This window comes from Cupressus sempervirens, chromosome 7 (assembly GCF_028749045.1).
Source record: "Cupressus sempervirens isolate cs-2001-9-10 chromosome 7, ASM2874904v1, whole genome shotgun sequence".
NCBI classification, from domain to species: Eukaryota; Viridiplantae; Streptophyta; class Pinopsida; order Cupressales; family Cupressaceae; genus Cupressus; species Cupressus sempervirens.
In genome coordinates this window covers 629139048-629152877 of record NC_143124.1, presented here as the reverse complement: position 1 = coordinate 629152877, position 13830 = coordinate 629139048, and the positions used below count along the sequence as shown (strand labels likewise).

The 13830-nt window shown below is 39.4% G+C and overlaps 1 protein-coding gene across 1 annotated transcript in view; it reads right to left on the bottom strand.

Annotated features, from left to right (window-relative positions):
• The window catches only part of URE (urease), a 356063-nt gene that overhangs the window by 217024 nt on the left and 125209 nt on the right, over nucleotides 1-13830 (bottom strand). The window contains exon 4 of the mRNA XM_089792332.1: nucleotides 4018-4123. Coding sequence (XP_089648458.1) covers nucleotides 4018-4123 — 106 coding nt within the window. The remainder of the gene's footprint in view (nucleotides 1-4017; nucleotides 4124-13830) is intronic.

Below are 13830 nucleotides of genomic sequence, written 5' to 3'. Positions count from 1 at the left end.
GGCCGTTTGCATCGTACTGAATTCGGCTATGGCTCTCATTGTTATTATTGGTATTGTTGTTTTGCCCTCTTCTATTATTTTTGTACCCACCCAAACTAGCACTGTCATTGCTAGTGTTTCTGCTCCCTCCCGACGTGGAACTCTCCTGTGATTTCTCTGACTGCGTTGCCTTCTCAATTTCTGCCCGCGCTTCTTCCAATCTCTTCCTTTCTTCTGTCGGGTCAGGGTACAGTTTTGCTTGTTTACGGGTGATTGCCAAGACTTCTTCGTCCGCACCGATGCTAATCAAATTCACTCCTGATTTCGAGCACTTGGCATCTTCATGATCTCCAAGACGGCACCATTGGCATAACAACTTTGGTGTATTCGCTGATGTACAGTTTCGTGCAAAGTGGCCCCACAAATTGCATGCTTGGCATTGAACCATTGGGCGGCCGTTCGCATCGTACTTAATTCGACTGTGGCCCCCATTATTATTGTTGGTATTGTTGTTGGTATTATTGTTTTGCCCTCTTCTATTATTTTTGTACCCACCCGAAGTGGCACCATCACTGTTGATGTTTCCATTTACTCCTGATGCAAAAACGTCCTGTGTCAAGAGCACCTATTGAAATCCTCTTGTTTTCATATTGAAGGGGCATCCTTTTAAGGAATGTCTCATTATTTGGCAGATCTCACAGAACTGGTTCTTCAGACAGGATCCCTTCGTGTGACCTTCTGTCTTACATTCCATGCACCATAGCTCAATTCCCTTCATCTCTTTCTGCATATTCTTAAATTCTTTCATCATTCCAAGCATATCCTTTTGGAAAGCTCAGACCTTCTTGCTGCCCTTTTTGTCACCACTACTATCTTCTTCCGAAGATGCGTCATCTGAGTTAGATGAGCTACTTTTCTTCTTTTTTCGTTTTCTACTCGCTCTCGAAATTCATTGCCAGATTGTTTGCTTCGGTGTATGATGATGGCGGCACAATCTTCATTTTCTTCCTTAACCTCGGGCGTAGTCCTTCAATGAACCATCTCTTTTGCAACCCATCTGCCAGCTTACTTTCCATTTTATTTATTAATTCTTTTAATTTTCTGGCATATACACGGACTATTTCATTTTTCCTTTGTTTTGTGTTGTATATTTCTGTTATGATCTCATTGTCGCCGTGCAACAATTGAAACTCGGTGATAAACTCCCTTTTAACTCCCGCCCATGTAGTTAATTTTTGGGGACCGCATCGGCAAACCAATCAATTGCTACACCCCTTAGGGTTGCCAAAAATTGTTGAACCCATTCATCTGTGTCGGTTATGCCATTCGTCGTCCAAATTGTTTCGCATGTCTTACAGTGTCTGATTGGATCGGCTGTTCCATCACCATCAACCTTTGGCAATTTTTCCTTTGGTCCAGCCATTACTATTCGAGTTGGAGGTACTCATTGTGTACCCACACTGTTTTGCACACCCACACTTTTCTGTACACCCGCGTTGTTCTGCACACCTGCATTGTTCTAAACACCCGCACTGTTCTGCACACCCGCGATGTTTCGAGCAGTCATCTTATTTCCAATAGCCGCATTACTTGGTGAAAAAGGGTTTTCCTCAAGCAAAGTTGTTCCTTTTAGAAGTGCATCGCAAACAAAGAGTTCACTCCACACTCGTGCTCCCTCGGCACTCCGAGCCGTGCGAGTTAATTCCCTTCCGCCTGGATTCTCTTCCGTCAGCATATACAAGTTCAGAAATTCCTGCCTTGCTTCTTCCACCAAATCCAACTGTTGTCGAGTCTCTTCCAACAATTCCTCGATGCTTCGGTGTCCATCGGCAATCTGCTGAAACCTCCGTCTGCGTTCGGCCTATTGTGCCAAAATTAAATTCCCTTGTGTTGTGCGTATTTCATTTTTTTCCTTCAGTTTATTCTTATTTTTGTTCAGCTTATTCGGCATTAGTCTTCATTCCTCTGCATTCATTCCAGGTCCATGAGGCAACGGCGCCAAATGTTTACCATATGGGGTAAATAGATTAATGCATACAAAAAATAGACAAGAATATGTAATAGCAGTACTCCTTTTTATTCGCATATATGCCGAAGAGATTACATAGTGCTTAATGATGATCCAAAGTCAGCTACATAACAATTACCGGCAATATTTACCGATGACAATGTTGCCATTATAAATATCATTATCAATCAATTTAAAAGAATTATGAAACCCTGAATGTTATCAAGTTATCTCATAGAAAAGTTGACATATTGATTTCAGATTAAACAATTATTTTAGAGAGTTATATACAATTAAAAATATAAGAAACCAATCCCATAAGCTAAGAAACCTTAAAGGGGGCTTTACACTAACACATCCAATAATGTAGAAATCACTAAATGCAAAGTACAGTCCATACAAATCCAAGAACAGCCTCCAACGTGAAAAATGTACAGGAATTATGCCCAGAACATATGTATACATTTGCATCATTTCCAACTGTCCAACCAACCACCTAATCATGTTGTTCACAATCATAGAAAATTTGACAATATTTACAATGTATATTGTAGCTTGACAACATTGACAACTTTTTATCCAGCATTGACAATTTAACACCTAAACATTCCAATATGGATCATAATGATCCCAAATTGTCTCAAATGACCTTATTCAACCCCAAAAACATCCAAAGGACCAAAACAACCCAAAAACCAAAAAGTGACAATATGCATGTTATGATGTCCCTGCTTCAGGGTTTCTTGGGGTTTTCATTCTGAGAACACAAAGTAAGCTAATTGGAGAAAAAAAAAATCATTATTTGTTGGATTTCATCGAATATTCGATTGAGAAGGATCGATTTGAAGGAACTTTCATTGGTTCTTTGTTGGGTGTACTCTCTCTTGGTTGGGCGTACATTCCTCTTGTTGGGCATATATATTCAGTAGTTGTGTTGCATTCCAGAATGTTGGTTGGCTAAGGGTCACCTAGGGCTGGGATATCATTTCATTTGTCTTGGGAAGTGATTCCAAAGTGTGGCGTCCATATCTATCAGTGTCAGTTTGCAGATATTATAAACAGATCAGACTTATTCTTTGCTACATTTTGTGGGTACATTAAAAATGCATTTGTAATGTCATTTAATGAACTGAATTGTTCATACTTTTAAGAAATTTTCTTTATTTAGTTCAGAAAATAAATATGTAATATTTTAGCCTTGTGGTTTCCTAAATATTGTCAATTTCCTGAGTTCTTTATTTGCTGCAATTATTTCTATTATCTAAACTTTCTTTATCATTCAAAATAATTACAAACACAACCAAAAATAAAGTAAAACATCGTTGGATATTACACTATTCATCAATTACAAAATAGTTATCATCTCTAATAGTAAGTCTAAGTTAACATGTTTAAGCTCCCCAAAGATAGTTTCTTTCACATATCTTGATAAATCTTTTGCATGCACTGATTAAGTTGAAAGATATGAATAATCATCAGAAGTTCAAATCCCTGACTGAACTACTACATGAGTAAGGGAAGCTAATGTGGACAGAAATTATATGGGCTGCATTATTAGGACCTTGCAAATGGGATTCTAGCTAGTGCCAATTCCTTTGTACCTAAATTGAAAAATTCTTTAAACAATACTTGAGTTATAAATATAACTAAGAAAATCGTAGGTTTAAAAATCATACACGTTTTTGCTTCACACAAGAATAGAACACTACAAAGGGAGCACAACTATAAAAAAATATATCTAAAAACACAAAAGGTGATTACAAACACAACTGCATGTTGTCCAAAAAATGGTTAATGAATCCAATTAGAATGTATATTACCACAAACTGCAAAATAATCACAAATAGAAAATATCAATTTGAAATATAATTCTTTCCAATCTCAAAATAACACAACATTCAAGTATAAATGCCATTATAGCTCTAATTTTTTATGCCAAACAATTCAAGAAGAATTCACCTTGTCAAATTCCACTGAGTTAGAGAAAGAGAAAACAGGTGATTGAAAATGGAGAGGTCCCATTATCTAACCTGGAAGGAATGAGCCATACAGTGCAAGTTCAAGATTCCCATCTTCATTTGAGATGGGATTGTCTATTGTTACTAATTTAGTGCCATCTGGAAATGTTCCTTCCACCTACAAATTGCAAACTTTAAAGTACAAATTAGATATAACATTTGAAAAGAATTTGTCTTATCTACAATTTATTGAGATCAGCATAGATTTATCATGAACAAAAAAAAAAAATTTTTAAATATGTTTTTACAATGGTGTTAAAGGTGCTTCCGCTCATCTTTACTTCTAGCAAAAACAAAATTTTCAATCTTCATTTGAAAAAATACAGTTCCTTAAGGTATACTATTTCTAGGAATTATTTAGGCCCACACATTCCATGACAGGAACTTCATTTTTTAATATTAATTGTTGAATCTAGGGTCCTCTTCCTTCCATGGCGATTTCTCTCGCTAATTATGCCTAGAGAGTCTTTCTGAGTGGTGTCCATTCGTACATTTTTTATCAACCTCAACCCTCTTATTTCTAGTCTTTCTTTTTTGAGTCGACCATCCCTCATCATCAGTTTGAACACAACCACTTGTGAAAGCCCACGGAGATGAGGTGGTCTTCTTTGGTGGTGGTGAAGGGACTATGGTTTTAGGGAGGGATAGCTTACATAACCCACTGCTCCCTATGATATTACAGCAACCTAGAATGGTAGGAATAGGCACATCCCCTGACAATTTACCGGTGCTTGGAATAGTAGAATGGGGGATCTCCCCCATATGGCCATCCCTTTCACGATTCTTGACACTTTGTCCCTCCGATTAAGTGTTGCTCTTATTGGCGCTTTCCATCAGCTTCATAATCCCTTTTGTGAAGGTGTACTCCTCACTCTCTACCTCTGAGACTTACCCACCAATCTTCCCTTCCTCAATAGCACCCACCACTATGGAGATGCACTTCTCTTTCTATTTCAGAGGCTTCTATGAGGAAGCTCTACATTCTGAGATCAAGTGTCTTGATATGGAACACTTTGGCACTAGACCACAGCATGTTCATGAACCAAAATAGGATTCAATTGCCCAACTTGGATTATAGAGTGGTAAAATTAGAAAGAGTCTTATTAAAATAAACGTTCACAAAAAAAGGGCAAAGATAAACCAGATTTTTGCTTGTTCACATATCTATAGATACATAACGACCAAAAGTGCTCCCAATTTGCTTGAAAATTGTGCTCGTCCCAATACTCAAGTGGAATCCCCAATATGCATACCCACACTAGCGTTGTCTTGCCCAAGTCCACAACAAGATCAAATCCTAAACCTACTTTCCAAAAACAAAGTGAAAGGTAATGTTTACTGTTAAGTACCAGAATTTGCACCCGATACTGAACTAAATGAGTTCAATAATTGTGGTATAATAAGGGAATCACTTCTACTTTGGGACATGCAAATGAAATGAGACCTCCAGTTTCTATGCCGGTTCCTAATAGATGTTTCACTAAAAATCAGGAAAACTCTCTAAGGGAAAGGGATAGAAAGATAATGGGAAATGAAACTAAACCTATCGTGATTGCAACTAGAGTTTGAAACGATGACATTCAGATAAACTTTAACACTTGAAACCCAAAAAGATCAGTAATAGATTCACACAACTTGCCTCTATGATGCATGCACATCAGTATTTTGCAAAAAAGTTTGATTGGATACTTGCTCAGTAAAGGATGTGGTTAGTAAATATGGTATCGGGATGTATATCGTCAATATCAAGATGTATGTCACCAGTATCAAGATGTATGCCGTCAGTACCAAGATGTATATCGTTAGTATCAAGATGTATGTCGTCGATATAAGGATGTATGTCCTCGGTATCGGAAAGGTTCTACGTCGGTATCAGGAAGGTTCTATGTCGGTATCAAGAAGGTTCTTATTATGTAGCCGACTTATTGTATGTAGCCGACGGACACCTTCGGGAAGGTTCCTCAAGATGTATATATACTCCCTTTAGGACCATTGTAGTCATCTTATGATATCATAACCATAATGTTATATCTTTGGCATATGCGAATAATAAGAAGTTCTACTATTCTGATCCATTGTTTATATGCATTGATTTCTTTACCCAGTACGGTAAACATTTGGCACCATTGCCCGATGGACCTAGAAAGGTAGGACAATGACGACTAATGCCAAATCAACTGAACAAGAATAAGAACAAGCTGAAGGAAAAGGATGAAATACGCACGGCACAAGGAAATCTAATTTTGGCACAGCAAGCCGAATGCAGGAGGTTCCAAAAGATTGCCAACGGACACAGAAGCGCGGAGGACTTGTTGGAGGAGACTCGACAGTGGGTGGAGTTGGTGGAAGAAGCAAGGGAGGAGTTTTTGAATTTGTATTCGCCGAGGGAAGAGAATCTAGACGTAAGAGAATCAACTCGCACAGCTCGGAGTGTCGAGGGAGCAAGAGCATGGAGTGACCTCTTCATCTACGATACACTTTTAGAATGAACAGATTCGCTTAACGGAGATCCTTCTTCACCAAAAAGTACAAATGCCGGGATACAAACCGTTGGTATCGAGATACCAAGCATCGGTGTCGGGATATCAAGCGTCATTGTCGGGATACCAAGCATCAGTGTCGGGATGGCAAGACCAAAGGAGAAGTTGCCTAAATTTGATGGTGATGGAGCAGCCGATCCCATCCGACATTGTAAAACATGTGTAACGATTTGGAGGGCGAATGGCATCACAGATACAAACGAACGGGTCTGGCAGTTTCCGACCGCCCTACGGGGTGTTGCAATTGATTGTTTCGCCAATACAGACCCCCAGAAGTTAACTGACTCGGGCAACATTAAAAAGGAGTTTATTATGGAATTTCAACTGCTATGGGATGACAACGAAATTGTAGCGGAGATATACAACACAAAACAGGGGAAAAATGAAACAATCTAAGTCTACGCCAGGAAGTTGAAGGACTTGATCAATAAAATGGAGAATAAGCCGGCTGACGGGTTGTAGAAAAGATGGTTCATTGAAGGCCTACATCCGAAGTTGCGAAAGAAGATGAAGATCATGTCGCCATCATCATACATTGAAGCGTATAATCGGGCAATGAACCTGGAAAGTGAGCAAAAGACGAAAAAGAAGAAAAAAGGTAGCTCATCTGATTTAGATGACGACGCATCTTCAGAAGAGGAGAGCAGCGATGACAAAAAAGGCAGCAAGAAGGTCCGCGCCCTCCAAAAGGATATGATTCGAATGATGAAAGAATTCAATAACATGCAAAAGGAGACCAACGAAAACGAATTGTGGTGCACCGAATGCAAGAAGGAAGGCCATATGAAGGGATCCTGCCCGAAAGATCAATTTTGCAAAATTTGCCAGATCATGGGACATTCGACAAAGGAATGCCCTTTCAACCTAAAAACAAGAGCACAGCAGCAAGCGTTCCTGACATAGATGGCGTCCACATCAGGAGGGAGCGGGAACACCAGTACGTAGGGTGCCACGTCGAAAGGATTCAGAAATAATCGGCGCGATCAAAACAACTACTCTGGAACAACAATAATGGTAGCAGGAGTCGAATTCAGTATGATGCGAATGGTCGGCCAATAGTTCAATGCCGCGCATACAATTTGTAGGGCTACTTTGCCCATGACTGTACAATGGCAAACACACCAAAATTATTATGTAAGTGGTACAGACCTAGCGATCATGAAGATGCTAAGTGCACAAAGTCAGGAGTTAATTTGATCACCATCGGGACGGACGAATAGGAGGTTTTGGCCATCACACAAATGCAAGCGAAGGTGTACCCCAACCCGACAAAAGAAAAGAAGCGAATGGAGGAAGCGAGGGCGGAGATTCAGAAGGCAATGCAAGCAGAGAAAGCACACCTAAACGACACTACTGGTACCTCCACACGGAACTGCGCAGAACAAAATATCGTACAGCAAATATTACAAATTGAGATACCCGTCAAAATAAATGATTTGTTGCTTACTATGCCTCAACTACATACGGCACTCACAAACATAGCTCCAACTACTAAGTTACCAACAGAGTAGATACAAGAGAAAGAAGGTGGCGCAAGTGTAGAAGATCCGATGTTGTTAGCCCTCTCATCCGAACGCCATTCGGTAGTGGGCAAAATAGGAATTCTGGGTACTGTTCTGACAAACACGATTGTGGATGGAGGGTCCGGTGTCAATGTGTTACCAGAGGACACTTGAAAAAGGTTGGGACAACCGACACTGTGGCCACCTATATTCCAATTATTAATAGCGGACCAGCACGAGATCAAACCGTTGGCAGTCCTTACAGCACAACCAGTGACAATTGGAACACAACCATTCCTACTCGACTTCGTCGTCATTTCGTTGAAGAGGAGAGGGTACAACGCTATTCTGGGTCGTGGATGGCTAGTGCAAGCAAGAGTCAAGCACGACTGGAAGAAGAATACTCTATCAATGGAGTGTGGAGGCAAAAGATTCATAATTGATTTGCACACACAAATGGTAGGTGAGGAGGCAGCATCATCAGACTCAGAAGGTGAAAGCGAGAATGATGACAAGGGGGAGAAGAGAATGGAACCTGATAAAGAGGGAGTATTAAGACTAGAACGAGGGTCGAGTGAGGATGATCTAGACTCGTTGAACAGCCTTCTTTACTGGCAGATGGAGGATTACGAGCTCTTTCTGAGCTGTAATATGTTAAGGGTCGACAAAGGTGAGAAAGACGAGAGAAATGAATGTCCGAAGGAATACTGAGAAGAAGAAGGAAAGGCAGTTGGGACTGAAGCTGAAGGGAAGAACATACAGTACAAACCCACAAAAAGGAAAGATCCCACCGTACGACTGCAAAAAATGTTACATCGAACCACGGATATAACAAAAAGGTGCCGACAGCATGGAAGATGCATCATACGGTTTGCACAGGAAACAAAGAGGAAGGATTTAATAAAAGTTGCAGCAGTACGAAGTGGAGGTTTTATTGACGACAAGAAGGGGCAACTGATGGAGTCCATGGTACCGAGCATCAAACTGGGCGATATGGAAAACCGAATGGAGAGATCGTGTACCTTAAATAAACTTGATGAGGGACGATTGCAGGCACAAGGGGCCACGAAGATGACACAGAACAGGTGCAAAGCATGGCATGATAGACACTTGAAATTGAACAAGTTCCAACCGAGACAGTTGGTGTTGAAGTATGATGGATGGAACAAGATCAAACTAGGCAAGTTTCAAGTGAAATAGGTCGGGGCATACTAGATTCGGGAAGTGGGTGATAACGGAGCAATAAAACTATGGACGCTAGAGAGAAAGGAAGTGGCTGACAGGTCGAAGTTGAATGTCTACCATGAAAGAAATGACACACCTCCGTGGACGAACAACTAAGAAAAGAACGACTGTAAATACTGTACATATGCAAGATAAGTAAGGATAGAGTTAAACATAATTTTTGAGTGCCACTGCGAAGTAATAAAGTAATAAAAGATTAGAGTACAGAAGCAATAAAATTTGAAGCATGATTCTTAACGAGTCATTAACACAATTAGTGGAAAGAACTTGATGACCGTACGGCCTTATAGGAGGGAAAATAAAGGGAGATCTCTAAGAATGGGCACCGTATGGCCAGTATTCAAAGGCAGGAGCTAGGAAGACTTTAATTAAATTTTATGGTTGCAATCGTACAAATTGGGGAGTTAAGATTTCAGGATTGGGGAATTAAGATTCCATGGTTCCTACCGTACGGAATTGATATGCATTTGGAGGATAAAATTACTGTCAAAATGTACAGATTACATGCGCACTTTAAGAAGTCTTCTGGTTGCTACTGTACGGGTTTTGTATGCGTCTGGAGGATTCTTTTAGCCACCGTACGGAAGCCAACATAGTCACTGTACAATTTGAAAATTAATACCGTGTGCATTGTTAAATTGTCCACTGTACAGTCTTTTTTAAAAATACACTATATTGCATGGTGATACTGTACCACACCATTAGTACCTCTGTACGGATATATCGGAGAACAATACGGCATTTTAAAACTTTGAAATTGTACTACCATACGACAACCATAGAATAGCAAAGACCTACATGCACAACACCATATGGCGTACTAGGCAATATGAAGGTACTGTACACTAGCTAAACATTTCTGAGGCACTGACAATATCGTACGAATACAAGATGTTTTCTTGACTATATAGTACGACAGCCAGGTTATATTTAGACACCGTACGACATTTTAAAACATTGGCATTGTCGGCAATTGTTTGAATGATACCGTACGACATTTGAGCAGTCTTGCAACATCAAAGATGGTCTTGCACCCGTACGGCAACTTATCAAGGGGATGTTTGATGTGTCTGTACAACCTCTTCTATAACCTAAAATCTATATACATTTGTAAGTACTTCTTATGGATTAAGAAACCGAGACTGGAAGTTGCAATAAGGTAGGCAAAATACAGGAGCGCAGCCGTACAGCATCCGGGAACAAATTCATAAGGGTGACAGGAGGTTTTCTTTAAAAAAAAAAAGAACGACAAATTGAAACAGTTCGGAATGAGTAATGCATGATGCCAAAGGGAAGGGTAAACATAACCAGTTGCCAGAAAGAATGTGGAAACGGAAGAAAATGACAAAAATAGTGTGTTCCATGCAATTTTGTGTGGGTTTCAGAGTGCTAATTTGGCCTTGGCAGCGAGGGGCGCTGCCCCTCGACCCCACCCTGTATCGCGACAGGGAACGCGCCCAAGGCGCTGCCCTAGGTAGATCCCCAGTCGTTGCAGTTATCAGTCGTGGGAAGTATGACCAATTGATGAGACCTAGAGCTGCTGCAAGCATGCAGTGTCTGTGTACTGGGGGTGGAGGATCAAAGTGCAGCTGCAGCAGAGAAAGTAGATGGAGGGGTGCAGGTGATAGACCCTCTACCAACAGCGGAGGAGAAGGATAAGGATGTTCATTCTCGTCTGGCTATCATTGCAGAGCAGAGCAAGTCCCTAGCAAAGTTGGTGCTTACAAAGCAAACAAGGGCAGAGGCTGGGCAGGAAGCTCAGGAAACGGCAGAGAACCCTCGGGAGGAGATGGCCGACCGACTTGCCATCCAGCAGATTGCATGGGAAGCAAAGTGGACAGCCTTGTTAGTGCAACTCGAGGAAAGTACACGAGGGAAGCAACAGGCGGAACAGCAGGTAGCAACAGCAGAGCAGCGTTTGGTAGAAGCTCTTCATGAGGAGGACTCAGCGAAGAGGGCTCATGATCAAAAAGAAGCTGAGTGTTAGGAGGTTGCATTGATGTTGAAGGAAGTAGTGGAAGAGAACTCTCAAATAAGAGCTGATTTGAAGATCAGAACTAATCAAGTGTATTAGCTTCAATGCAACCGGTCTTCATAGTCTAAGACACAGCCTTCTGGTTCATGATGTCTATGTCTATGTTGTTTTTATGAATAAATGTAGTTAGTTGTTAAGTTTTGTTGTGTGGTCGTCCAGAGACGACTTCTCTTTTTGGGGGGGACGATGTCGTTAATAAATATGGTATCGGGATGTATATCGTCAGTATCAGGATGTATATCGTCAGTATCAGGATGTATGTCGTCGGTATCAAGATGTATGCCGTCAGTACCAAGATGTATATTGTTAGTATCAGGATGTATGTCATCGGTAACAAGATGTATGTCGTTGCTATCGAGAAGGTTCCACGTCAATATCGGGAAGGTTCTACGTCAGTATCGGGAAGGTTCTATGTCAGTATCGGAAAGGTTCTTATTATGTAGCCGACATGTTGTATGTAGCTGACGGACACCTTCGGGAAGGTTCCTCAAGATGTATATATACCCCCTTCGAGATCATTGTAATCATCTTATGATATCATAAGCATAATGTAATATCTTTGGCGTATGCGAATAATATAAGAAGTTCTGTTATTTTGATCCATTGTTTGTATGCATTGATTTCTTTACCCAGTACGGTAAACAAAGGAAAAGATAACTTTCACAATAATGAATCTATGACATTCATGTAACATAAACTACAGCCTACAAATTACACTTTTACATAATAGGTATGACAATGAGACAAAACTGAAGGAAAAGAAGAAATTCACTAACTACTTGATCCAATCACATTAATACACAACTCTATAATTAGCAAGAAGGTGATAAAACTCATCCAAAAATGGTCTCCAAGGCAGAGTCTTTGTATACATCATCAACTAAGTTACAAAATATTACAACAAAAATGCTCAAAGGATCCAGAAGAAGTCACAAAGAGCCCAAAACTGCATAATTTAGAACTCCTTCAAAATGAGTTGCAAAACTCATTAAGTACAAACTCAAACTCCACTTCTTGTCGTCGAATCCAACTAAAAAGGCTGGAAAATAGGAGTCAAAACTCATTGAAAAGAAGCCCTCAACTTGGAAAAAGTCACTCCATCCAATAAAGAACCCTACAGCTCATCAAAACTGCCCCTAAAACACTCCAACTGCTCTTAAATAGCTTCTAAAAAGTTGGAGGAAGTCAAATTCGACCTTCCTTAATGAACTCAATCATTTCCTAGATTCCCTCCACTTGTTCTCAAACTACTTTGACTCCATCTCCTTTGCTTTTAAAGTTTTAACAATCACATGATGACTTTTTCCAAATTTATCAAACTCCATAAAAACATCTATTAACTTTTGGTATATAGGAACAAATAATTATTTATAACACATTTAATATTTGTATTGAGAAATTCTTAAATCAAAAGTAATATTATTTATATTGATGTTATTAAATGACGATTAGATCAATTAATAATATCAACATAATGCATACTTATTATTAATAAAAACTACAATTTCTGAAGAAAAAACAATTAAATGATAATTAAAATAAATACTTATTACTATTATCAAAAGTAATTAAATATTTTAAAACTCTAATACTCAAAATTAATAAAGATGATTTATAATAATATCATCCTTCATTAATTTGATTTACATTATACAAATACAAAAACCCACTTTGGCACTTGAGTTATAAAAAAATATACTCCTATGAGTATTTAGGAGGTTGGCAAAAAATCAAAAGTCAGTATGCATGATACATATGGAGTTGGAAGAAAATAAACATTTTAAAAGCACGGAGGCTTTTCCTTCTTCACGCCACACATGGACTTAAGATAATATTGGGGTCGAACCCTAATAGCTATTTCATTTCATTTTATTTTGCCTTTCATTTGGAGCTGCTGCCTGGAAAGAAATAAGGGTTTGAGCTGAAAAAGATTGGAGCTTTATTGTGCGTTTTCTTGCATTTTCTCTTTGCTTCAGACATCATTCAGCCGTCATAGATCTTCCATGCTTGCTCAAAGTGAATTTTCTATATCCGACGGCCATTACACAAGCTCCTAAAGGTTAAAAAACTCCCATGACTGTGATTGCCTGTATATTCGGGTTTTGATTTTTTTTTTTGGCTTCTTTAATCATAATGCTTGCGATTTGTTGTTTTTCTTTCTCTTTCTCGGCACATGCAAAGTATGTTGTGAACTGTAACTGATTATAATGAAGGTGTTTTGAAGAACAGTTGTGCCATAACCAAAGAACTGGGACTTACGCATTTTCCTTGGCTGGGAATGAAATGTTGTTTTCCTTCATTATATCGAGCTCCATCTACAAAAGATTTAATATCTCTTCTTATTCCTTTCATGCGGTTTTCTAAAAACTTCGTTTTGCTCTATAGGAGTTCATTTTTTTCTTGTTCTTTTTCATAAAAAGTCTTCACTCTTTCAGTCATTGCAAGGGTAGATAATGGCTCCTTTTGTAGTACTGGACTCTTGAAGGCTTATGGATGATATGAA